At 65.1% G+C, this 26,469-nt stretch overlaps 1 protein-coding gene across 1 annotated transcript; it reads right to left on the bottom strand.

Moving 5' to 3' along the window:
- Window positions 1–26,075, bottom strand: LOC119245760 (uncharacterized). Its single transcript, XM_037511718.2, has 25 exons — window positions 26,072–26,075; window positions 25,301–25,394; window positions 23,333–23,475; window positions 21,757–21,883; window positions 21,538–21,667; window positions 20,379–20,563; window positions 19,222–19,355; window positions 18,246–18,269; window positions 17,440–17,575; window positions 16,269–16,371; window positions 15,128–15,209; window positions 14,167–14,240; window positions 9,785–9,883; window positions 7,649–7,746; window positions 6,526–6,647; window positions 4,546–4,669; window positions 3,832–3,964; window positions 3,568–3,746; window positions 2,609–2,724; window positions 2,031–2,057; window positions 1,746–1,882; window positions 1,186–1,379; window positions 711–828; window positions 354–432; window positions 1–269 (listed from the first exon to the last, which is right to left on the bottom strand). Exons 2-25 carry the CDS (start codon window positions 25,374–25,376, stop codon window positions 207–209), a joined length of 2,703 nt encoding a protein of 900 aa, XP_037367615.1. The 5' UTR covers window positions 25,377–25,394; window positions 26,072–26,075; the 3' UTR covers window positions 1–206.
- Between the last annotated feature and the right edge of the window lie 394 nt (window positions 26,076–26,469).

A 26,469-nucleotide genomic window follows, 5' to 3' on the forward strand; every position in this document is an offset into this window, starting at 1 on the left:
AGGGGGTCCCGGGGTGCTGGGCTGGCAGCTGCATTCCTCTCCGCAGCCCTGGGTGGGTGGAAAGTTCTTTATTTGGGAAGGAGCACGGCGCCTGGTCCTCAGCAGCAGCTCACACTGGCCCTGGGGTCTCTGCCCCACCTTTGGGGCACCACTGGGGGTGCAGGTATCCCCAGAACCCAGCAACCAGGGTCTCCGAACATCCAGCTTCACGTCTCCCCTACGACCTGCACTTGGGCCACGGGGCAGTCCTCAGTGTCCTTGGAGACCACCTGCGAGGGGCCGGGTCTCTGGTGAGGGGCGGAGCCCAGCAGGACCCCAGAGGCCTCGCCAGCGGGGGCCGCCCCCCAACTCACCATCTTTTCCTCCAGGAGGTCCCTGAGGGGGTCCTTCACCCCGGGGATGGGAGGGAACAGTTTCTGGGCCAGCGAGTACCTGGGAGGAGAAAAGTGAGCTGAGGGCGCGCGGCGGCCCCTTGGAGGCGCGGGGACCGGGTCTCTGCCCCCCGCCCACGGGGAGGAGGCGCGTGCGCCCCTGAGCGCGCCCAGACCTGGTCCGGAGGCGGCCCCGGGCCCCTCTCCAGCCGGTCACCTTGGGCGCAAAGCGCGCGGTCTCCCCAAGTGCGCGCAGCCCGGAGGGCGCAGGGAGGGGCGCAGCCGGGACGCACGGGGCTGGGGAGCAGGGTCGCCGCAGCCGGCCCGCGGGGCGCTCACCTCCAGCACAGCAGCAGCACGACCCCCACGGGCAGCAGCGTCCCCAGCGCCAAGGCCACCAGGATGCCGGAGCGCGCGCCCTCGGACTCGCCGGTGCGCGCGCCCTCGGGCCTGCACCCTGCGGGGGAGAGAGCGCAGCACAGTCGGGGGGCGCCTGCGCCCCGGGGAGGCTGGGCCCTGGCGCGAGGGCACGTGCGCGCGCCCCCAGCTTGTTCAATTCTTTCTCACTAAGGCGCTAAGGGAAGCTTATGGCTGCCGAGGCCGGGCAGCGCCCGGGCAGCGCGCAGGGGCCGGGGAAACTGAGTCCTGCACGGGGAGAGCGCCCCAGCACCCCAGTCCCTGAGGCGAGCACCTGCTGCAGGTGCGCCTGGCCGGGGGGGCGGCCTCGGGGCTCCCTGGGGCGCTTCTCAGAAGTCTCCCTCTGGGGCCCACGGGGAGTGGGCTGGGACGCGCCCTGCAGGCCGACAGGGGTCACCCAGGGCCTCCCGAGACCAGGAGGACATGGACTCGGCCACCGTGACCCAGAAGCGGCTCAGGGGTGCAGCTTGGAGGGGGACAGGCCAGCCTGGCTCCGGGTCCGGAGAACGCAGGGGCCTTGGGTGTGAGCCTGGCCCCCTCTGAAGCCCCAGCAGCCACGGGCACAGGGAGGTGGAGACGGGCAGCTCCTGGCTTTGAAGCCCGGGTGAGGGGCCAGTGGCTCCGACGGCCACTCAGGGGTGCAATCGGGCTCACAGCAAATTACCCGCTGGCCACCCCCTGAAAGGGCCGTTCCCAGGTCATCGAGGCCGTGAACGGGGACCAGGCCAGACCCAAATCGCAGCTGGCACCCAGGTGACCTCCTTCCCGGAGGGCGGGGGACCCCACAGCCCAACTCCGCCCCCCTGGACACGCAGACCCACTGTGTGCGGACAGCAAGGCCCTGGGGCTCAGCGGCCGGCTCCCTCCCCCCGCCCTCCGGGGCAGGGTCCGCTCTTTGGGGTCACGCAGGGGAGGGCCAGCCCCCTCCTGTGCCGGCGGAGCACCGGGGGGCCGCACCCAGCGGGGTGTCCCCACTCACTGAAGCGGTGGGGAGCACTCCACTCGCTGGAGATGTTTCTGGGGAGGAAACTCTGGGCTTTAATCCTCAGCACGAAGTCCCCGGGGTTGGGGAGCACCACCCAGTTGTCCGTGAGCTGCACAAGGAGAGAATAAATCACAGCCATTCCCAAGTTCGGGGAGAGGGAGGGGACCTGCGGGGGACAGGGAGGGCTCCCCAATTCACAGGCGGGAGGCCTGACCCAGCTCCTGGGGCGCGGCCGGTGAGGGCAGGTGGGCACTCACCGTCACTTGCTCAGGCGGATGCGCCTCCTGCAAGACAAAAGCCAGAGGCGGCAGGTGGGGGGTCTGCTCCCCTCCCTTAAGAAAGCCCCCCGGCTCCCCAGTTCTCTGCGGCGGGGCCCGCGGAGTAGGTGGCTCTGCAGGGGCACCCTGGGCCCGTGAGCAGCCAAAGCAGGAGCTTCGGGACACGCAGCTGGCCCTGGGGGTGTCCAGCACAGGGGCCGGGGCCCCTTGGGGTCCTCCTGGCCGCAAGGGGATGAGCCTCCTGGGGGGAGCCTGTGGGGGCGCAGGCAGTGAGCACAGATTATATATCTTAATACTCTGATTAGCTCAAAAGTTCTTGGTCTTGATTTATTCTGATTCGCTCAAAAATTCCTTTCAACAATATATTTGGTTTTGGAGCAATTTTAGGGATAAAGGAAAAGTGGCTCCGCGACCAAGACAAGGCGCACGTAAGGAAGTAAACCTCCCCGAGGGTGCCGACCAGCAGGTGTCGGGACCTGCGTCCCGTCTGTCCCCGGCTGTGTCCTCTGGACCCCGCACCCCACGTGCAGGGACGGCCGCGGGCCCCCGAGCCCTACCTTCTGCAGCTGCAGCTCGTAGACAAGCAAGTTCTGCAGGCGGCTGGGCGGCTCCCACCGCAGGACGGCGTGGGAGTGGTTGCACGTGCCGGTCAGGTTGGGGGCGCTCAGTCTCTCTGAAACCCCAAGGAACCCACCCGGTGAGTCCAGCCGATGTGGGGTCACCCCGGAGACACCCCCAGGAGACGCTGCCCTCCCCGCCGCCCCGCGTCCCTCTGGAAGTGTCCAGGGGCGGCGGCCGCTGTCCTGGCCGCGCGTCTGCAGGACGGGCCGTTCCTGCCCCTTCACATTCAGGGGGGCACTTATTCTGCTTTGGGGGGGCACAGGCGGGAAGGGCCAGGCCTCTCCGTCCTCCCCAAGGAGCATGCTCAGCCCCGGGCAGCTCACCGGTCCCCACCCTGGAAGGTGCCACAGCTGATGGTGCTGGGGAACCCCTAAAGCTGGAATCTGGTCTCCCCAGATTCAGAGATCCCTGCTCTGGCCTCCCAGTCGCCCCAGGGCCTCCTGATCCTGCACAACCCTGTGGGTGCAGAGCCCAGCCCCACCCGAGTGCTCTGGCCCCCCAGTTTCCGGCTCCTCTGACTACAGGGTGATCTGGGAACAGCTGCTCAGGTGTGCACCCCAGGATCCCAGCCCGCAGCCCCTGCCTGCACCCCCAGGAGGCTGAGCTCACGTGGGGATCCCCAGAGCCCGCCCCTCTGTTCCTCTCCTGTCCTCACCTCCTCCAGCCTCCTCTGGTTTTCTAAGAAGGCATCAGACCCTCCCTACGTCCACCGGGGGGGACACGGCCGGGGCATCAGAGGCCAGAAGCCACCCTCAGCGAACCCCACCCTGCGCCCCAACTCCCCGGCTCCAGGACGGGGAGAAATCGTGTCCCCAGCGGCACCCGCGGGCGCGGGAGGACTCTCAGAGGAGCCCAGAGCTCAGGGCTCCCCACACCAGGAACCCCCGGACCTCACCAATCTCTCTCAGCGACGCGATGACCTCAGAGCAGGGCACCGCGGAGCCCTGGGCGCGGCCCTTGACCAGGAGGCGCTGGAGCTGGGCGGAGGCCCGGGACACGTCCCCGAAGCTGCAGCCCACGCGCGCGCCCCGCGCGTCCACTTGGTACCGCGCGCACTCGCGCTCCGCGCCGCTCCTGGGGGCGGACGGGGTGTCCACGGAGCGCTGGCTTCGGCCGCAGCCCCCCGGGCGCCCCCCGCAGCCCCCAGCCCAGCACCTACCCCAGGTCCTCCCAGTAGAGCCGGTACCGCACGTCGGGGGGCGCCGCCGGGCCTGCGCCCCAGCGGCACGTCAGGACGGTCCCGTCGTGCACCCAGCACTCCAGCCCCGCGGCCTCCGCCCCGGGCGTCCCCTCTGGGTGCGCAGAGGAGCAGACACAGGGACCCGGTCAGCGCGCCCTCGGCCGCCCCACACCCCGGCGAGGGCGCACGCGGCCTGAGGAGTCACCCCGAGGGGCCCTGCCGGTGCCTGTGCCCCCAGGACGACGCGGTGCAAATCCGGAGCAGCCCGTGCGCCCCAGGCTCACTCGCTCCACTGGGGATGGGGCGTGTCCACCGCGCAGGCCCCCCGGGACCCTCTGAGGCTGCAGACCCTCCCTGCGCACATCCTGCCGGCCTCTGTCTCCCTTCCTGGGGCTCTGACCTCTCAAGGCAAGGCTTCCTCTGGGAGGGTCTTCGCTGGAGAGGAGCGCCAAGCAGGCTGGGTGCCCGAGGGCGCAGGGGGAGGCCCAGGGGTTGGACAGGGATATTGCTGGGTGCGGGAGTGGAGGGCACCCGGATGGAGCGCGCTGGAGACCAGCCCCCCTATCCCCAAGTTATGGCCACCTCTAAAGGGTGGACCCACCCATTTAAAATCATCTCCGGGGTCTATGTGGGCTCAAAGTCCTTATTTCGATATCCCCAAGGCGACGACGCGGGGCAGGAGGGGGCCCTCACCTTGTGGAGGATATAGGATGGATGTGGAGAACCTCTGCGGACTCTTCACGGTGACCGTGAAGTTCTTGGCCTTGCATTTCTCAACCAGGTAGGGCTTGACCAGACAGTACTGGTTGTTTGTCGCCTGAGGAGACAGAGTCGTGATTGGTGCCGAGAGAATTTAGTCTGATCTTGGCAACGTTTGCTCCTCTTGACAGATTTGGATCTGTCTCTCCCAGCCTGAGCTGCAGGGACAGCAGCTGCTCCCAGCCCCCGGCCAGCAGTTCTTTAGCGATGTTGGTAACAGGGAGACGGGAAATTGCTGAGGGGTCAGGATGGGGTGAAGAGCCAGAGCATTTTTTTGGGGGGGTGGGAGGCAGCGGGATTGTTCCGTTCGGTGCGTGCAATTATACGCGTGTTGGAACTCACAGAATGTCCGCACCGTTCTGAACCCTAACACGGGCTTTGGGCTCTGGGTGACAGTGTGGTATCGATATGTGGGTTCCTCGATGGTAATCAGTGTCCCTGCAGGGGGGGGTGCTGATAATGGGGAGACTGTGCATGTGTGGGGGGTTTGGGAAATCTCTGTATCTTGCCCTGTTTTGGCTGCTAAACTTATTCTAAAAAATAAAATGGATTTTGGGCCTCCCCGGTGGCGCAGCGGTTGAGCGCTGGGCTGCGAAGCTGCCCGCAGCCTCTGCAGTGCCGGTTCGATCCCCGGCTGCTCCCCGGCCACCAGAGGACGGTCCCACATGGCGCGCAGACCTCTCCTGCTGCCCGCTGCTCCCCTCAGCAGTGTACCTCGGTCCTTCTGCCTGCTCTGCTCCCCGCTCTGGCTCTGGTGGATTCTCTCACCCTCCTGTGCTTCTGACAGACCCAGTGCTCGTATAAATAAATAAATCAATCTTTAAAAAAATAATATATAAATAATAATATAAATATATAAATAATATATAAATAATATATAAATAATGTATAAATAATATAATATAATAAACTATAGAAACTAGAGTAAAAGGTTGTAAGTACAGGAAATTTTTGTAAACCCTAATTCCACACATGGGTCAAGAGAGGGAGAGGGTCCATCTCGAAGGCCAGAATGAGAAACCCAATTGCCACGGGAAACCCCGGGAAATAAGAGGATGACGATGGAGACTCAGAGGAAGCCAAAATGCGAGGAAACGCAAGGAAAGGTGTGGACCCAAGTCATGATGTCGTCAAGCTCAATAGCTCAGTTAATATAAGGGCTGAATAACGAAATTAATAGATCAATTGATAAACAGGGGGGCTATCTAGGGTTCCCCAAATATTCTCTCCTGTCTCCAGAAAGAGTCAACCAACCACGTTACTTATTTTTTATTCATTTGTGGGGAGCTTTTCCTTTCTTTCTTTTTTAAAAAAAATTTATTTATTGATGCTTACAAGAGCTGGGGTTCAGGCCAGAGGTGGGGGGGCGGGTGAGAGGACTCCCCAGAGACAGAGTGGGGAGAAGAAAAGGCTGATTTACTGAAACCCACTGCTGAGGGGAGCAGCTGGGAGACAGGAGAGGTCTGCTGTGCCATGTGGGTATCTCCCTGGCCAGGGGATCAAACTCGGGGTGCAGAGACAGCTTCACAGGTTGCATCTTAACCCCTTGCACCCCCAGGGAGGCCCTGGGGAACTTTTTCTTGACCGAGTAAGTGGTGGTAGGAATCAGCCCTCTTGTGGTGTATCGATTGGCCTGTGGGTATCGAACCGTCCTTGCACCCCCACCACAAATCCCGCTCCATCCTGCGATTCCTGAAAAAACCTCCCGTGTAGACTGACACGAGGCCGTGATCCGGATGCTGGTCACCCAAGAATAACTCGGGGCACCCACGGTGGAGGGTCTCAAGGGCTGGTCATGAGTAGGTTGGGTTCTCGCCACAGCCTGCCCTCGAGCTGTGCTGAGTTCCAAGGGCTCCACCCGGGCCGGGGCTCTGTGGGGACTCGACGGGAGACACGGAGCCGCCGGCGGCTCACCTGCATGTCAGGGCTGGCGTCGACAGAACACGTGATTCCAGAGACGCCTCCGCTGAGGTCCCAGGTCAGTCTCCCCTCACGTGGCTCCACCCTCAAGTTCTTGATGGGCGGCGAGCGGGGATCTGGCGCGTGGAGGGGAGAGTTAGGGGGGCCGGGCGACGCCCGTATGTCCTGATGGCAGTGGGGGAGAGGCCTGGCCACCCGGCCGGACGATGCCCTGAGAACAGTCTCATGTGCGACTGCCGGGCTGATCTCTGTGGCTCACCCTTCCAGCCCCACCCCCCAGAATCTCAGAAATCAGCTCATTTTCCCTGTTTGTGCAAAATTTAGCGTTTGGAACGAGAGACCGTCCTGCGGCGACCGGGAAGTGGAAGCTGGACCGGGAGACCCCGCGGCTGCCGCGGGGAGGTGAAGCGGCGAAGGACGGGGCCCGTTTGCCATGAGAGGGACGGAGATTCGGATCCGCAGAGGCCGAGATCCGGACCCCGAGAGCAAGGAGCCTCGTGAAGAAGCTCGCGCCCAAGGAAAACGGGACAAACGTCTCCAGAGACGGAAATTCCGAGCGTGGACAGACGTGGAAAAGCTGCGGAGCCCGCCGAGCACTCGAGACGCACGACCCCGAGTGAGGAGCTCCCCGAGAGCAAGCCCGGGTCCCGATGGGCTCCCCGGTGAAGACCCGGGGTGGCCGCCGTGTCCCCACGGGGCAGCACCGTCGGGGGCCCCAGCCGTGGCCACGTCCCCCCGTCTCTGCTGGGTCTCCCCGTGCGTCTCCGCCCACGCGTCCAAGGACACTCCCCTCCTGTCCGGCAGCCACCCGCATGGCCTCGCCTCCCCCGGGCGGCAGAATGTGGGTCCCCTGCACAGACTCTGCAGGTGAGGACCTCGGTGACCCACGAGCGCACGCAGCTCCCGCCCCCGCGGCTGCCGCCTCCTGGCCTGTCCCCACCGGGGACAGACGAGGTGGACACACGATGTCCCGGCGGGGGGATGACCCTCGGCGGCGTCCCGTCCACCCCCGGCCGGCGCGGGTGGCGCAGCTTTGCCGGACGAGCCCGCGGGACGCCCGGGCTCTCCTGCGGGCTGTCGGTCGGCACTGGGAACCCAGGGCCCCCCAGGTGCCTACCCGGGCCTGTGGGCAGCAGACAGCACGCGGGCGTCAGGAGGGCGGCCAGCCAGAGGGCGGCCATGGCCGGGCGGCTCCCTGCTCCCGCGGAGACGGAGCTGCAAGAGAAGCCCGGACGGCAGGTGAGGGGGGAGCTGAGCTCTCGGGCGGCCGTGAGGGGCCGGGCGCCCCCAGGAGGGAGGGTCCCTGCGCCTGCAGCCCGTGTGTGCACACGCGTCCGGGCTGCCATGCGTGTCCCATGTGTGCACTCGCGCCTGCAAGTGTCGTGCTCCTGCGTGTCTGCACGAGTGTGCGCATGTTTCTGGGTGCACGTGCATCTGCATCACATGGGTTTCCGCGAGCCTGCATGTGTGTGCACACAGCTGTGTGGGGTGTGTATATGTGGCTGCAGTGCACATGCGTGCATTAAAAGTGTTCGTTCATGTTGGCGTGTCTGTGATGTGCGGATCCACGGCTTCTCACGTGAGCCAGCCCTGTGTATGTGTGATGACACGTGTCCTAACCCGGCGCGTGCACACATGTCTGCAAACATGTGCACACACGTGCATTGGTATCAGTGCCTGCTAAGAGCTGTGTCTTTGTGTGGGCACGTGTGTGCATGACATGTGTGCACACTGAGCTGCAGGCCCGCGTGCACACGGGTGACTGTGTCTGAGCCTGCGTGTTAGCATGTGTCTGCCACGCTCATAGGCTCATGCATGTGTGTTCACGCTGCATGTCAGCTCACACACATGTGAGCTCACAGGTACTGCAGGCGACTGGACACACACATGGATGTGTGTGCACACCCATGTGCACACGTGTGCATGTGTCAGCGTGTGCCTGTGTACGTTGCAAGCATGCAAGCGCTCTGCACACACATGCACATTCACGCGCAGACCTGTGTCCATGTGCACGTGTGTGCGCGCGTGTGCAGGCCAGACTGGCTGTCCGAGCTCCCGGGCGTGTGCGCGGCCTGGCTCTGGCCCCGGCCGCGGTCAGCGGGAGGAAATGCCCTGAGCAGGCCCTGGAAGGAAGTTGAATTAAAGGGGGGAAACCTACACCCCCCCGGGCCCCGCTTGGGGTCCCTGCGGCCAGCTCTGTCTGCGTCCACCCCTTGGGGAGCTCTGGGGGCCCCCCAGGGCCCACCGTCTCCACCCACGGCTGCGGGCGCCCGCATGGACCCTCCCCGTCGTCAGCTGCAAACTCGGGGTGCTGACTGTGCTTGTGCCTCGGGGGCCAGCGGGCGGCCGCCCCAGCAAAGTCTCGACCCCTCCTAGCCTTGGGGCCAGCCCCTGCGCAGGGGTCACTGAGCCCCACGGATCACGCCCCCTCCAGGGGTCCCCTGAAGAAGCTGGGCTGGGAGTGGGCGAGGGGCCCAGCCTCTCTGGTCCCTCGGGGCCGTGCTGCCCTACACAGTGGGGTCTCCGCTGCTCCCCGGCCCTGCCCTGCAGCCCCAGGGGCTTTGGAGTCTGGCCAGTGGACCCCCAAAGGGTCAGGGGCTCGGAGGCCTGAACCGTGGGCTGAACGGGGTCCCCCCCCCGTCCAGAGTGGACGTCCCCAGGCCCTGAGCTTTTCACAGGACCTCACCCCCCATCCCCAATTGCTCACCCCAAATTCTGAGTGGGGGGTGCCGTGGAGAAGCCCCTGAGGCTGGGGATGGGGTCAGCAGAGGGGCTCAGGACCCCCGCCTGCCTGGGGTGAGGGGGCCTGTCCTGGGATCCCGGGGGCAGGAGCTGCCTGACCAGCCCAGCCTGCCCCTGGCTCCTCCCCGCACGAGACCCCCCCACACCGGGGGCTCCAAACCCACAGGCTGAGGCTCTCGGGGTGCACGGGGGGTGCCACGCAGCAGTGAGACCCTGGGCTGCTGCAGCGGAAGGGTGTCCATCGGGAGGCACCTCTGGGGACGTCCAGTGGGGACGGAGGGGCAGCGCCAGGTGGGGCGGCGTGGACGTGGGTGGCCTCGGGCGCCTCGCAGGGGACCCCGCCGCCGGCAGGACCCTGGGGCCAGCAGCCCCCAGCGGGCCCCGGAGTGGACACCCCCGCCGCCCTCCGGCCGGGCCCCGCACGGGCAGCAGCTGGGCGCCCTGGGTCTCTGCCGCCGGAGCCGGAGGGCTTGGGGAGGCCCCAGCGGCTCCCCCTCCTGGCCGGTCTTACCTGGACGCCCCGTCCAGGCGGGGGGCCCCTGCGGCTGCCGTCCTGCTGGCCCGAGTCCGGGGCCCCTGCGGCTCCGCGGGGCGCGTGATGCCGGCGGGGCTGGGAAGGGAAAGCGGCTGTTTCCTCCGGCAGCTGCTCCGCGGCGGCTCCACCCGGCACCCAGCCGGGGGTCAGGCTGGGGGGGCCGCTGGGGGACCCGGGGTCTCCCCAGCCCTCGCTCGCCTCCGCCTCTGTCTCTCTGTCTCTGTCTCTGTCTGTCTCTCTGTCTGTCTCTGCCCGGCCCCGGCCCCCCCTCCCGCTTTCCAAACCCCGTTTCCTCTGCTCACACCAGCTCCTTCCTCTTTGCTCCCCCGGGCTGCCCAGTCCTTGAGCAACATCCTGAGCCGGGACGTGACCCCCGAGAGTGACCCGAGCTCCCCCAGCGCCCCTCGGAAAGTCCCACAGGCCCCGGGGCCGACCCCGGCCCCGATGGGCGCTGCCCGGCTTGTCCCACGCTCCGGGCGCCCGGCAGCGGCCCTGTGCCCCCAGCGCTGAGCGGTCACTTCTGGGGTGCCCGGCCTCAGGCCTGGGGTCTCCGCTGCTCCCCAGCCCCGGCCTGGCTCCGGCGTCCTCTGCCCTCCCCGGGGGCAGCCCCTTCTCCGGGACTGACCTCGGGGTTCAACTGCATCCCCCCGACCCCCCAGTGGGCGTCCAGCTGGGGGCCCAGCACGTGACTTTATTGGGGAGCAGCTGGGCACGTGGCAACTGACCCAGACGGGCCAGGACGCCTGGGGGGGACCGTATAAGGCGACCGCCCTTGCCAGATGGGGCCACAGCCCCGGGGCCTCAGAGGGCAGCTGGGGGACGTGGCCGCCGGCCCGACGGGCTCCCGGGGAGGCTGAGTCCATGGCCTGGACCCCAGGACTGACTGAGCCCCCGGCCCCACCAGGCGGGGCCCCCCGGGGCCCCCCAAGTCTCTGGGGTGGTCTCCAAAGGAGATTCCCGTCTCCTCTGTTTTCTCCCAGGGCCCCAAACCAGCTCCCAGACTCCCCTGGAGGCAGAAGAAGACTAATCACCAGGGGACCCCAGAAACTGGGTCCTCACGGCCATGGGGAGCAGCAGGAATGGGGCGCCCAGGCGGCTTGGAACCCCCATCCCGGCATGCCTGAAGTGGGGGTGCAGGAGCCCAGAGGACTTCCCTGTCCCGCACAAAACCCCCACACCTGGGGCTCAGCAGAGAAGAGACAGACACGGGCTGGACGGTGGGACCCCAGAAAGGGCAGCACCAGCTCCCCCCAGACACCCTGACTCTCGTCTGCAGCCGCCCTGCGGAGGGGGGCCTGGCGGGGGGACAGGAGTCAGGACGGGGGCCCCTGGACGCCACGGGTGGACTTGGAAGTGGATGCGGAGCCTCCTCGGCAGGGGAGCAGGAGACGTGGGGCGCGTGAGACACCCCGCAGGCTGCTGTTCCGGGGCCTGGGGTGTGGAGACAGAGGGGGGACCCAGAGGGGGGACCCAGAGACACGGTGGGGGAGCTCGGCCTCAGTCTGAGGGTCAAGAGGACGCCCCGGGGCCTGTTCTGAGCATCTTCGGGGCCTGTTCTGAGCATCTTGGGGGGGTCTGTTCTCCGTATGTTGGGGGATCTGTTTGGAGAATTTTGGGGGTCTTTTCTGAGCATCTTGGGGGCCTGTTCTGCATATCTTGGGTGGTCTGATCTGAGCATCTTGGGGGGCCTGATCTGAGCATCTTGGGGGCCTGTTCTGAGCATCTTGGGGGTCTGTTCTGAGCATCTTGAGGGGCCTGTTCTGAGCATCTTGGGGGGCTGTTCTGAGCATCTTTGGGGGCCTGTTCTGCATATCTTGGGTGGTCTGATCTGAGCATCTTGGGGGGCCTGTGTTGAGCATCTTGGGGGCCTGTTCTGAGCATCTTGAGGGGTCTGTTCTGAGCATCTTGAGGGGCCTGTTCTGAGCATCTTGGGGGGCTGTTCTGAGCATCTTTGGGGGCCTGTTCTGCATATCTTGGGTGGTCTGATCTGAGCATCTTGGGGGACCTGATCTGAGCATCTTGGGGAGCCTGTTCTGAGCATCTTGGGGCCTGTTCTGAGCATCTTGAGGGGCCTGTTCTGCATATCTTGGGTGGTCTGATCTGAGCATCTTGGGGGGCCTGTGTTGAGCATCTTGGGGGCCTGTTCTGAGCATCTTGGGGGTCTGTTCTGAGCATCTTGAGGGGCCTGTTCTGAGCATCTTGGGGGGCTGTTCTGAGCATCTTGGGGGGCCTGTTCTGAGCATCTTGAGGGGTCTGTTCTGAGCATCTTGGGGGGTCTGATCTGAGCATCTTGGGGGTTTGTTCTGAGCATCTTGGGGTCCTATTCTGAGCATCTTGGGGGGTCAGATCTTAGCATCCTGGGGGCCTGATTGGAGCATCTTGGGGGGCCTGTATTGAGCATCTTGGGGGCCTGTTCTGAGCATCTTGGGGGGCCTGTTCTGAGCATCTTGGGAGCCTGTTCTGAGCATCTTGGGGGCTTGTTCTGAGCATCTTGGGGGACCCATTCTGAGCATCTCAGGGGACTGTTCTGGGCATCTTGGGGGCCTGTTCTGGGCATCTTGGGGTGTCTGTTCTGAGCATCTTGGGGGCCTGTTCTGAGCATTTTGGGGGCCTGTTCTCAGGAGGCGTCTCTGGGCAGGGTAAGGGCAGAAGCCCAGCTGTGGGGAGGCCAGGGGAGAACTTGGGGAGCCCAGAGCTTCTCCCATCTCCAGGCCCCGCACTCCGCTGCACCCCAGCCCCGCGTGTCCTGAGCGTCCTGGGGACACACTCCAGCTCCCACCTGAGGGCCCCGCGTTCCTCAGCCCGGTGACCAGAGCAGGCCCCGCACAGAGCGAGAGTCCGCGTGGCCCTCCCCGCGGGTCACAGGGTGATGGGGCGCCGCCCACACTCCGTCCCGCAGCTGCCCGGCGGGAGAGGAAAAGAAACTGCAGCGAACCCCAAGCAGGGCACGGGCTGCGGCCTGGGGGGGTCGCCCCGGAGCACAGGTGGCCGGAGGGAAACAGCCTCCTTTGGGGGCCACGGCCCTGGGACTTCACCCCCGCCCGTGTACCCCATGTCCCCAAGCTTCCTCTTTCCCCAGTGGTTTCCGCCAGCTGGGCCCTGCCACGCCCGGGATGTGGCTCCTGGCCCCCCTCGGGAGGGCTGCACCCCGGACACACTCTGGGGTGGACCCCAGGCCCGGGAGAGGCGGCCCCGGGGGTGTCCTGAGGCCTGTCGCCTCCCCTGGGGGCCCCGGGACGGTGTCCTCGGAGCTCAGGCCGCCTGCTGGCCAGCGCTGACCCCGGCGTCCACACCCGCGCTGTCGACACCCGCCCGCATCGGAGCCCCGGGTGGGGGTCAACCTTGGAACGGGGTGCAGGAGGGGCTTGGGGAGCAGCGGACAGAGGACTCAGCACCAGATTGAGGAGAAAAGAGCCGGTTTAATTGCACGGGGCTCAGGAGTGTGGGGACCTGCTTCTGGGTGAGGGGGGTGGGGCTTCCTGGGGAGAGGGGGGCTCGTGGGGTGGGGGGCTCGCAGGAGGGGGCTCGCCCCCAAGACCAGGTGCTCTGGGGTGAGATGCTTCCCTGCTATAGGGAGAGGTTCCCCACAGAAGGGCTGTTTCTGGTGCAAACCCCGATTCTGGGGGAGCCCCAATTTCCTTCTATGAGACCCTCGAATGATCTCACTCAAAATAATGCATGTGCCCAGGTGACATGTCTTGGGGGCCTGTTCTGAGCATCTTGGGGGGTCTGTACTGAGCATCTTGGGGGGCCCTCTGAGCATCTCAGGGGATCTGTTCTGAGCATCTTGGGGGGTCTGTACTGAGCATCGTGGGGGCCCTTCTGAGCATCTCGGGGGGTCCATTCTGAGCACCTTGGGGAGCCTGTTCTGAGCATCTTGGGGGGTCTGTTCTGAGCATCTTGGGGGATCTGTACTGAGCATCTCGGGGGGTCCTTTCTGAGCACCTTGGGGAGCCTGTACTGAGCATCTTGGGGGACCCTTCTGAGCATTTCGGAGGGTCTGTACTGAGCATCTCGGGGAGTCTGTACTGAGCATCTTGGGAGGCCCTTATGAGCACCTTGGGGAGCCTGTTCTAAGCATCTTGGGGGGTCCATTCTGAGCATCTCGGGGGGTCCGTTCTGAGCACCTTGGGGAGCCTGTTCTAAGTATCTTGGGGGTCTGCTCTGAGCATCTTGGGGGTCTGCGCTGAGCATCTTGGGGGGCCCTTCTGAGCATCTCGGGAGGTCCATTCTGAGCATCTGGGGGTCTGTTCTGAGCATCTGGGGAGCCTGCTGTGAGCATCTTGGGGTGTCTGTGTGAGCAGTCTGGGGGGGTTGCTGCAGCGGCCTGGACTTGCGGGCCTCCGCTGCAGAATCACCACATTTCCTGCACCACAAGCACCTCCTCTGGGTCCAGCCAGCCCACTGGTGGGGATCCCCCATCCCAGAGCTTCTAAAAGAGAAAAGATGGGGTGATTTGAGAGCACCCCCCATGCCCCATGGAGTCCTACCATCAAGAAAACACCCGCAGGTGTGCGGCACATCTGGGGTACCCTGGGGTACAGGTGAGCACAAGAAAGCAGAAATCCCGCCGCGGGCAGAGGGTGCACGCGCCCCGAGGCTGAAGCTCAGTGGCCTCAGCAGACCCGGGACAGACGCCAGGTGCACCCCTCGGGCAAGAGGCAGAAACGAAGATAAAATGGACAGTCTCAGGCTCGGGGCCAGCTCGGCAGTGGCCACAGGGGGCAGCAGTGGGGTAAGTGGGTGACGGGCCGACTCCTGGCGGAGGGTGGAAGCTTTGGGGGCGTCTGTAAATGCCACGTTGCATCCTGCACCCCTGAAATCCATGGTGTGTCCTAAAAACCTTCAAAAATTGAAATCTGCAGCAAAGAACAGTTCAGTTCACAGCAGCCAGGCCGGGGACACAGCCACGTGTCCACCAGCAGAGGGACACGCGGTCTGGCCACGCGAGGGACTATTACACAGCCCCGAACAAGGAGGGCCCGCCGCTTGCTCCTCCCGGACGGCCCAGGGACAGAGGCAGACACAGAGGGACGGACCGGGCGGGCGGGGAGGAAGTGTCCAGAGCAGGCCAGTCCGCAGATGGCAAGGGGCCTGCGGTGCTCGGGCTGGGGTGGCCGCTCACGGGGCGGGTCTGCTTTTCCGGGCAGGAGAATGTTCCGGCAGCAGAGACCGTGTTTGCAGCGTTCAGTGATCTCCCCGGGGCCGGCGGGGAGGCTGCCGGGGACAGGGAACCCCTCTTCCAGCCCCGGCCGGTGTCGGTCCCCGCAGCGCCTGGCCGAGGCCGGACTCCCCGCCGGCAGGGCCGGGGACACTCACCTGGGGGCCGGACGCCAGGCTGCAGGCGACCTCGCTGCTCACCTGCGGGATGGGCGGGAACAGCCTTTGCTGCAGGGAGAACCTGGCGGAGACAGAGGGAGGGAAGGTGGGGAGCTCGCGGCCGGGGTGGGGAGCAGCTCCCCTGGGGAGACGCCAGTGCCTGCAGCTGGCTGGGAGGGGACAGACTCTGCCTCCTGTGGGGAAAACGGGGTGTCCACCCGGCTGCCCGGCAGGCCCCCGGCCCCCCATCCGGGTGCTGGAGGGCTCCCCTGAGACTCTGTTTTCTGCTCAGAGCCTTGGGGGGCTGCTGTGTCCTCAGGACCCTTCATGTGAGTTCAGGAGGTGCTCAGGCACCCCAGGGCTCTCCGGAACTCACCAAGCACCCAGAACCCCTCAAGTCTCCCTGAGGACTTCCACCTTCTCCAAACGATCCCCATCTCTCCAAGGGCCCCCAACCTCACCAAGGACCCCTCAGCTTCTCCAAGGGCCCCCCAGCTTCTCCAAGGACCCTTCAGTCTCTCCAAGAGCCCCCAGCCTCTCCAAGGGCCCCTCAGCTTCTCCAAGAGCCCCCAACATCTCCAAGAGCCACCAACCTCTCCAAGGACTCCCTCAGCCTCTCCAAGGGCCCCCCAGTTTCTCCAAGAGCCTCCAGCCTCTCCAGGGGGCCTTCACCTTCTCCAAAGGACCCCAGTTTCTCCAAGAGCCCCCAGCTTCTCCAAGGGCCCCTCTGCTTCTCCAGGGGCCCCTCAATCTCTCCAAGGGCCCCCAACCTCTCCAAGGGCCCCCAGTCTCTCTGAGGACAACCTGGGAGTTTCTGAGAACCTCTAGGCTACTCTCTGAGCACCCCAGCACTCCTTAAGGAGCCTGAGATTATCCAAGCACCCCAGGCTCCCCACACACCCACACATAGTTCCACAGCCCCAACCAGCCCCCCTCTCACTCCTGGACCCCAGTTGGCCCAACAAGCTGCAGAACAGCTGCCCCTGGGCGACCCTTGGGTGTGCACAGCGAGGCAGGCGCCCCCCGCCCCACCGCAGGCACCGCCTCGCCCCGCCCTGCCCTCACAACAGCCCTGCGCGTGGGGTCTCTTGTGCACCCCTCGCCGCGCGCCCTGGCCCCCCGAGCCGGCCCCGCTTCTCACCTTCTACAGACCAGCGTCAGCACCGTGCCCAGCAGAGCCGTGGCCCCCACCGCCGTGCCCGCCCGGTGCACCCAGGAGCCGCTGGGGTCCGACTCGGGGAGACCTGGTGGGCAGAGCATGGGCTCAGGAGTGACCGGCCTGCTGACCAGGCTCCCACTTGGAAGCTGCATCCCCACCCCTCGGCCCCGGCCCGTCTGCTCTACACCCCGCGGCCCAGAGGGGACCCACAAGGCCATTTCCGTGGTGCTGTTTCCAAGGCGACATCAGCACAGCCAAAGGAACGAATGCGTGACTGTGAAATGTGAAAGGGGGTGCAGTTGGGTTCGCTGCATCATATACTGCAGAGGGGGCTCCCTTTGGGGTCGCAGGCTTGACCCGTCCGTCCGGGCTGGTTCTGGGAGCCGCGAACCCGTGGATTCAGCTGCTCCTCTCGGGGAGGGGCGGCCTGGGTGCTTCAGGCGTCCAGCCAGGGCTCACTTAGACTCACGTCCTGGCCGTCCCCAAGTGGACTGTGAGGAGGGGCCCCCGGAGAGGCACTGGGCAAACCCCGATCTTGTGAGGTGTCTGCCCGTCCTGCCGAGCAGGTGAGTGGGGAGCAGCAGGGAGTCCGTCACCCCAGATTCGGGGCAGCCTCTGGGTTCCCTACTGGACTCTTCTGGGTGATGAGGTTGTCCATTTGCAGGGCAGTCCCTTGGGGGAGCCCCTCGCCACCCCCATAAAGGAGGAGGGAATGGCGGGGTCTCTGGGGAGTCAGGGAGCCCCAGTGTGGAGCGGAGTCATCTGTCCCTGCTGACCCTGGGAGTGACCTTGCTGCGATGGGGGTGCTCAGCAGCCTGGATCCTAGATACACCCCAGGACGGTGGAGGCCAGAGTGACCGGAGACTCCAGGGGACTCCTCATGGGGTGACCCTCAGATATTGGGGGAGGGGGCAGGGGAAGCATAGAGAACTGTGCAATGTCCCCCCTGCTGCAAGGGCCCCTCAATGTTCCATGACCCCCCCAAAGATATGTCCCTGTCCTGAACCCCAAACTCGGCTCGGGCAGGCCTGGCGCAACAAGGACCCCAGACGGGTCTGCACCCCAGGACCCGTAGAAGGGACAGAGGAGCTCACGCAGCGAGATGCAAACCAGGGGGGCTGCGTGTTGGGGTGCGCAGGTGTCGGGGGCTCACCGAGGTGCAGCGGCGAGCTCCACTCGCTCCAGGCCCCGGCGTAGGCGTGCTTGAGGCGCGCGCGGAGGAAGCTCCCCGCGGGGACGGCGGCGGCGGGCAGCGGCAGCACGTTCTCGTCTTGTCCCCTCCGGTACATCTGCGGGGGGAGCTGTGGGCAGGGGCCTGACGTGCGTGGGGCTCGGGGCCGCCCGTCCTCACCCGCCGCTGCGCCCCAGGGGCTCTGCACGCGCCCCGCGGCCACCACCCTCCCGCGCCCCCCGCGCCGGACACGGTGTCCATCTCGGAGCTCTGCAGAGCCTGCGGCCCTGGCTCCCAGCTCAGGAGGGGGCGCTGACCGCACTGGGGGGCCTGCAGCGTGCAGAGGGGCGGGGGTCCCCGAAGGAGAGGGTCAGCGGGCCTAGGGACATGCACAGGGGCCGTGTCCTCTCCTGTCCTGTCCACTCGCGAAAGGGCACCTCGTCTCGGCCCAGCGGGCACCACTCAGCTCCCTGCCCGGGAGTGCGGTCCCTTCTCTTGCCGCCTGCACCCCTTTCTGGTGGCCCGGGCGGGTCCCCCACGTGGACATGGGGCTGGAGGGGCCTGGAGAGCTCCAGAGGGTGGGCGCTGGGGGACTCCACGGCCCTGGCCCGGCTCATCCTTCCGCGGGGCTTCGATGGTGTCCTGGGGGGCCGCAAGTGACCTCCAGTGGGGCTTCCGCCCATGGGACTCCCCACCCGGGAGCAGGCCCGGGAGCCAGGCCGAGCCCCCCAGCAGCCACGGAGGCGTGACCGTCACCGAGGCTCCAGGGCGAGGGAGCAGCGACTTACGGGGTCTCGCGCGGCCAGGCTGCCCTGCAGGAGAGAGCGGGGAAGTGGTCACTGGCCTGTTTGAGCCGTGGTGCAAATGCGGGGCCCGTGGGGCCCCCAGAACTGGCAAGGTGGGGATTTCAGCAGATGGTATTTGGGGCCCACAGAAGCGGAAAGCAGGGAGCTGCTGGGAAGGGGGAACTGTCCACTTGGGGTGCCCCAGGGAGGGCTGAGAGCTCCCTGGGGCTGCATCAAGGAAACAGCTCAGATTCCTCGACCCCGTGGGTCCCCTGGAACCTGCTTGTCTTTGTCAGAGAAACCCGGGTCCTTCTTCCAAGGGAACCCCACTTCCTTGAGAAGCTTGGCAGGCATCGGGCACCCCGTTCTACTCCGAGCTCCCCAGGGCAGGAGCCGACCTTTTCCTCCTGCTGCTCTGTCTTGTGTCCACCGATTCCGCCCGCCCAGGACGGAGCTGAGCTCCAGGGTTAGCTCCCCCGAGCGACCCCCCTGTGTGACTCCCGGGGACTTGCCTGTGTGGGGTCACCTGCGTGTAATGACCTGTGGGGACACGCCTGGGCAGGGTGACCTGTGCCGGGTCCCCTACGCACAGCTGCCCATGTAAGGTCACCCAGGTGAGGCCACACAGGTGAGGCCACCCAGGTGAGGCCACAGGTGAGGCCACCCAGGTGAGGCCACCCAGGTGAGGCCACAGGTGAGGCCACCCAGGTGAGGCCACCCAGGTGAGGCCACCTGTGCAGAAGTTCCCGTGTGCAGAGACCTCATGAGGTCACCTGCCCCTGCACGCAGTCTGAGTGTGCGCCTGTGGGGGTCACCTGTGTCCCGTGGCCCGTGTGAGGCGCCCGTGGCCCGTGTGAGGCGGCCGTGGCCCGTGTGAGGCGCCCATGGCCCGTGTGAGGCGCCCGTGAGGTCCCCAAAGAAATCACAGAAAAATAAAAGGGCAAAATGAGCTGAAAAGGGGGAGCCTGGGGGGTCTCACCTCGCGCTGCAGGTGGAGCTCGTAGCACAGGATGTGGCTGCTCAGCCGGAAGCGCGTCCTGGGGTTGTCCCAGCGGACCAGGTGGTGGGAGCCGTTGAAGCGCGCGGAGAGGTTGGCCGGGGGGTTGTACTTCTCTGCGGGAGGGAAAACGGTGCCACGACGACGCGCCAGGCGAGAAACCCCGCCCGGGAGCGGCCGCCGGGCCGAGCAGACGGCGCCTCCCGGGTCTGTTTTCTTGGCTGCGGGAGGAGGAGTCCCTGCTTTGGGGGTGAGTGTGCATTTGGGGAGCCCCCACCCGGCCACGCAGCCTCCCCCGGCGCCATTCTGTGGCGTTTCTGCGCTGCAGGCGGAGACGCCAGCAGGGGGGAGAGTCCTCGGTCTACCCCTGGCCGCCCCTGGAGCCCCCACCTGAACCCCCACAACAGCGGAGGCGAGGAACCCCCAGCACCTGCATGGGTGCCCCACGTGCTCCGTCACCCCCAAGTCGCTGGCGTGTCCGGCTGCATAAAAATCCCAACCCAGCAGGTGCCGCCCGGGCCACGGGACGCGGCGCGCGCAGGGGACACGGCTCCGGGAATCGCCCTCACGGGGCCCAGGAACACGGGGCGGGTTCGGTGCCCAGTGGGGGGCCGAGGCTCGGGACTGGAGGACCCCTGCGGACGAACGGGGTGCCCGGCGGGGTCCCCACGTGCCCAAGGTCACAGCTGCACTGCCTGGAGACCCGGCACAGATCCCCCGGGGTAGACCCTTCCTCGCCCAGATTCCACCCTTGCAAATCTGCCTGCGCCCCGAAACTTCCCTGGGGCCCCAAACCGCCCTCAGGCTGCTCTCGGGGTGATTTGTGCACACGCGGGCGCCAGGAAAGCGTGAGGACGGGCTTGCACAGTCAGGATGCGGCCTCGCCCGCCCTGCCCGGGCTGGGGGCTCGGCCGGGCCCCTCCCCTGGGCTCCGGGGCGGCGTCTGCGCGGCCGGCGGCTCGTCGGCGGGTCCTCGTTGGGGACCGAGCCGGGTCTTCTGGGCCGCGAGTCTGGTTTCTACAACCTGTCCAAGCCCGGAACCGCGTGTCTCTCTCCTGCTGACCAGCCGAGGGCCCGGCCGGCTCTGCCGCAGCCACAGGCGGCTCCCTCGGGGGACGCGGCGGGAAGAGCCGACTTACCCATCTGCGTGGCCACGAACGGGGGGAAGTCCACGAACCGCACGTCTGTCTCGTTGCTGGTCCCGTTCAGCAGGAAGAAGTAGTTGTCCGCGGATGTGGGCGCGGCCAGCTCCCCAAAATGGCAGCCCACGGGGGTGCCCGCGGGGCTAAGGAGGTACTGGGGGCACTCGGCCTCCGCCTCGTCCCTGCAGCAGGCGAGACCCCGCCGGGGAGTCCGGACGGTGTCCTGGGGGCGAGGGCCCCCCGGGGAAACCCGGCCCGCCCGGGAGACCCGCCTCGACGGCAGGAGACAGACTCGGGGGTCACGGGAACGTGGGCAGCGTGTGCAGAGCCCGGGGATCAGCTCAGCGACTGCAAAGTTGGGGAGCCTCTCAGCCGCGCGCACAGCACGGGGGGGACCGCGGCGGTGCTCTCGCTCGGAAGACGAAGTAGCTCATTGCGACATGAGTTGGGGTCCCCGAGGACACCCCGGCAACGGACCTAAACTCCCCGAGGCTGGCGCTCAGCACACGGCAGAGTCCGCCGCTCGTCACCGCGGCTGGGCCCGGGAAGGCGCGGGAGCCGCTGACTGGAGCTGAGGCCCGGGCCGGCCGGAGCCGGGAGATCAGAGACACAGAGGAGGGGGCTCCCCAGAGGCCGGGGGTGCACCCAAGAGGCTCGGTCGCCCCGTTAATCTGCAGGAAAGCTTCGCACCCGTCTCCCTGGAAGCAGGCCGTGGCCTCAGCCAGGTTCGCACGCCTCTGCCCGACTTGGGTTTTAGGCAATAAAACATCGGTGCTGTGTGCTCAGCCCTGCTCCCCCAAAGCAGCCCTGCTCCCCCAAATCAGGGCAACCCCTTTCTTTGCTAGCCAGGGAGGCAGAGGTGACCCTTCCTCCGGCCTCCCCAGCACTCGACTCCCTGAAAATTCTCTTCCTCCTGCCGTCGTGGTTGGCGTCCGAGCGCACCGGGCCTGGACCCCACGGCTGGGCGGGGAGTCAGCACCCCAGGGCTGTGATCTGGGGCCGGGAGAGCATTTCCCCCTTTGATCTGTGGCGTCCCGAGGCGGGAGCCTGGGGAAGTTCTCTCAGTTTTGAGGCCCTGGAAGGTCCCCGGCCGGAGGAGGACCCCGGAGCTGGAGGCGGAGGAGGGGCGCAGCCGCGCGGTGCCCGGGACACCCACCGGGACGCCCACACGAACAGGCGGTAGCGCACGTCGGCGGGCGCGGCCGGCCCCGGGGCCCAGCTGCAGTTCATGGCGCTGGTGTCGTAGATGAGGCAGGAGAAGTTCTCGGCGCCGGAGCCCGCCCTGCCTGGAGACGCCGGGGGTCACCGGCCGCGCCCGCGGGCTCCGGCGAGGGGCACGTGCGGGCCGGCGGGATGCGGGGCTGCGGGGGCGCACCTGGGTTGTGAAACGGCAGGACCTCCTGGAACTGCTGCCCGTCGGCGGACACGGTCACGGTCAGGGTGGCGCCGGCGTGCAGCACGGAGTTGGGGAACGCGCAGGAGAAGGTGTTGTTGCCGGAGTCCTGGGGAGACGGCCAGGAGCGAGTCCAAGGGAGGCTCTGGACGGACCCCAGGATGCTCAGAACTGGCCCCCAAGATGCTCAATACGGCCCCCGAGATGCTCAGTACAGACCCCCAAGATGTTCAGAACAGACCCCAAGATGTTCAGAACAGACCCCCAAGATGCTTAGAACAGACCCCCAACATGTCCAGAACAGGCCCCCCAAGGTGCTCAGAATGGACCCCTCAAGATGCTCAGAGCAGGCCCCCCAAGACGCTCAGAACAGACCCCAAATATGCTCAGAATAGATCCCCAAGATGCTCAGAACAGGCCCCCCAAGTCCTGTCTCTTTGGCATATCGAGCCCTGGACACTCAGTCGAGCCCCTGGACACTCAGGGGAGTCTCAGGACTTCGTGAGACACCCCAAAGTCACCTAGAAGAATGAAATTTGGGGGACCCTCACCTAGGATTTGAATTCTGACCAGAAGTGAGCTTTCCATGGAGAAGCCGCCCAGAGCACCTGGTCTCAGTTGGGAGGCCCCTCCTTTTGGGGGGACCCCTCTCTGTGCCCATGAGGCCCCGGGCCCTCCCCGTCCCAGCCCCGGACACAGGCCCCCCTTGAGCCCTTGACTGGAACCCGCACGCAGGTCAGCTGTCCACACGGAAGCAGCTGGACTCGGCGGCTGGGTGGTTTGCCCGACGCCCGGAGCCCGGAGGGGAAGCGGCAACTTCCTGCCCCGTAAGAACAGGCCAGAGGGCGGCAGCCCTTGGGCATCCGAGAAAGGCCACGTTTGTGGGGTGGCCGGCAGCCAGCAGGCGCCCCGATCACCCCCGCGGGGCCCCGCTTCCAGGCAGCTCCCGCCCCCGGGGTCACATCCTGTGCAGGGGGCACAGCGGAGCCCCCTTTGTCTACTCAAGGCCCAAACAATGCGCCCCAAGATGTGACTCTGGAACAAAGAAGACTCTGAGCTGGAGACGAAGATGAACGGATGCGAAAAGACAATTTGGAGCTGCCCGGAATGACTCTGACAGGCCCTGGGGTCCCCCTTGGGGGGCGCTTTACGGGGCACCGGCCTGGTGACTTCCTTCCCGGCGGGCGCGCCCACGGGCGGCCGTTCTGGGAAACCCAGGACTTTTAATTGCCCGTTGGGGTTTGTTCAACACGGGCTGGGATGCTCGGCCCCAAATGCATCCAGGAGGGCGCCCCTGGCTCGCTCTAAAGCACCCCCACGCTCCATGCCGCGGAGAAGGCTGCCCCCCACGTGAGAGCTGTGACTCTGTCCCCACGGGGTCTGGGGGGTCCCCAGGACGGAGCCCAAGCGTATACAAGAGACGTGGGTTTCTTCCCCGACAGGTAGGGAGCTGGCTGCGGCCCTCGGCCCCGAGAGTAACGCGATCCCTGCGCCCAACAAGGACCGGAAAGCGAGTGTGAGGCTCCCGGGGGGCCGGGGTGCCACCTGGCTGGCTCACCTGGGGGTCCGCGCAGGTGGGCGGGTCCTGGGGGGTGTCGATTTTGCATTTCTGCTGAGTCACATTCCAGCGGCTGGTCCAGGTCAGGGTTTTCTTCCGTGCGTCCAGCTTCATGTCTGAGATGAGGGACACGTTCCCTGGGGCTGGAAGGACAGAGCAATGCAGCAGTGGTGAGCGAGGGGCCCCCGCCTGCTGATTTCTTTGATTTTCACAGAACCAGCAGCCTCCAGCATGCATCGAAACGCGTTCTTGAGACTCTACGGGTCCAAGATGTCGGCTCTTGGCCTCCCACTTGGAGGCTTTGAGTTTTGAACTAAATCCACATCCTCTGAGTCTATGAGGCAGGTGTGGAATACTACGCAGCTATGAAAAAGGCGAACTATTGGCATCTGCGGCAACGTGGGTGGAATTGGAAAGGCCTGGGCGCCGTGAAGTAAGCCAGAAGGTGCTGGCTGACTGGCCTCTGCTGTTGTGGGGGGTTCCTTGCTTCTGGGGTTGAGGTGGGGGCTCCAGGGATGGCCAAGACGCTTTGTTTCTTTTCTTTCATGTTCTTCCATCTTTGTTCGTGTTTGCACAACCTTTGATTTCTCCCCTCAGGTGTGGTCCCCAGGAATCTCCCACCAAATCACCCGTGACCCATCACCATGGTCCCTGGTGCTCTTCCCTCCCCTGCTATGACCCCTCTCCCTGCTCAGATCGGTGGTCACCCTACAGGTTTTGTCTTTTCCTGACCCTCTGTTGGGCTTCCCTACATTCCTCCTGTAAGTGAGACGATCCAGTATTTTCCTTTCTCCTCCTGACTGATTCCACTGAGCAGCATCCCTTCCAGCTCCATCCACGTGGCCCCAAATGGCAAGAGCGCACCTTTTTCATGGCTGCGTAGTATTCCAAAGTGTATACAGACCGCATCTTCTTGATCCCGTCCTCTATTTTGGGGCATTTGGGTTGTTTCTAAGTCGTACCTATTGTAACTAGGGCTGCAGTAAACATAGGGGTGCAGGTTTCCCTTTGAATGAGTGTTTTTGTGTCCTTTGGGTAGATTACGAGGAGCGGAATTGCTGGGTCACATGGCGGATCCATTTTGAGGGTTTTGAGTTTTGACCGTTTACTTGATCTTAAGGTGAACCATTCAGGGACATTAACAGCTTTGTGGAGAGAGGCAGGAGCCTCACCGGCCGGCAGGGAACAAGCGGATCAAAACCACGAGGGGCGCCCACGTCCCCCACGAGCTCGGCTCTGATAACGAAGCAGAAGCCGCAGCATAATCGCTGGAGCAGCCGTGCAGAGACGGGTGACTCTGTTGCTGGTGGGGACAAAAGAGGGTCCTTCTGGGCTGCTGAATGGGACAGCTCCCCCTTCCAAGGCATTCAGAATGGGGGGTGTCCTCTGGGGGTCCTCTCTGAGCTGGCGGGGGGTGCAGACAAGCTCTGTGAGACCCCCTCTAGGGGCGTCCCCAAGAGGGCGTGGAGGATAAGAGGAGACCTGCAGACACCCTCTCCCTGCAGATTTCACGTCTGTCCTTTTCTACCTGCACAACCTCTTTGGCAATTGTCACGATCCAGGGGGTGATATGTGGGGCCTGGAGTTTCCGTGAGAGGAGACGCCAGGCAGTGGGGCCATCTCCCAGCCTCTGGTTGCATCTGCGGGAAGGGGGTGCCCCATCACCCCTGGGATTCCTCCTGCCTGTGCCACCTCTCCAGAGCATTCCCCATTTTATGTCTCCTCCCCCTCTGAGGAGGTTTCCCTGCTTTCCAAGAGACTCTGTTACTAGCAACGCCTTGTCCCCAATACAGGCAGAAGAGCAGACACCCCAGCTGCTTTGGGGCCCCGTGCTCAGCTCTCTCCTCACCCCAAAGCTGGCTTGGTCTGAAGTACCCAAGTTCCCCTGGCTGGGGTGTGGTGCGTTCCTGTTTGAGGGCTGGAGCTGCGGCCCCTGAAGCCCCCTGTGTTGGGTGTCCCCACACCTACCCGGCTGTGGGTGTCCTCCGCGGCACCCCGGTCTCAGAAGCAGCAGGAAGCAGGCCACGTCCAGCAGGGTCACCATGGCCGAGCCCAGCGGCTCCTGCACGTGGAAAGGCAGACTTGGGGTCAGAGGCAGAACCAGCCTCTGACCTGCACCACGACCCCACTGCACTTGGGGCTCCCGGAAAGCATCACCCAACTCTCCTCCAGGATCAAGAAGATCGGGGTGTTGGACACTTGCACCTCTGCTGACTCACTGCAGCCAACATCACCCTCTGGGGTCCCTGGTCTCCAACTCAAGCAATGATGGGGTCAAGTATTTTTGGGGGCGAGTCTGTTCCAACACGGAGCCAGTTGCAAAGTGGCTTAGCCAAATCACCCTCTCTGGGGGCCTGGGAACCCCTGGGGTCTTTCCAGAGACCCCTGCTGATCCTCTCCCTGCCTCTGATGACCGGGAAGCTCCTGGTCTCGTGCCCTGGATGCTCTGGTGTCGTGCCCAGCTCTGAGGGGTCTGAGAGCACATGGGCATTGCCCTGGAGTCTCCGTGGGGGCTGTGTAGACCCCGTAGTCTCCATGCAACGATGACGATTCACCCCCATTCTGTTTCCTGCACTTTCCTGGCGCCCACACACGTTTGAAGCCAATGCCAAGGCCGACGATGAGCCATAAATATCTGAACGTGCGTCGCTAGGCTGCAAGGATTCTTCCAGAGGGTACCCCGAGCCCTTATCACGCGGAACATATCACACCCTAATCACAAGAGCTTCTGCTTTTTACTCGTAATTCTGTCCCCAGCCTCCTCTCTGCCTCGTAGCCACCGAGCGCGCTTGAGCGATATCAGATGGTCCAGGAGGCGCCTGGGTGTCCTCTAGTGAAGAGCGAGGGGGTGCAGTTCTGGATGAGTGTTGACTTTAGGCCAGAAGCTGATCCCTGGTGGTGCAAGGGGTTAAGATGCAACCTATGAGGCTCTCCACAGCCGCTGCAGCACGAGTTTAATCCCCGGCCAGGGAGCTACTCACAGGGCGCAGCAGACCTCTCTGTCTCCCTGCTGCCCTCTCATCAGTGGATTTCAGTCAGTCTGCCTATTCTGCTCCCCACTCTGTCTCTGGGGAGTCCTCTCACCCCCCGCACCTCTGGCCTGGGCCCCAGTTCTTATGTGTGTAAATAAATAGATC

The sequence above is a fragment of the Talpa occidentalis genome, unplaced genomic scaffold, assembly GCF_014898055.3.
Source record: "Talpa occidentalis isolate TD23 unplaced genomic scaffold, MPIMG_talOcc4v2.1 talOcc4.15, whole genome shotgun sequence".
NCBI classification, from domain to species: domain Eukaryota; kingdom Metazoa; phylum Chordata; class Mammalia; order Eulipotyphla; family Talpidae; genus Talpa; species Talpa occidentalis.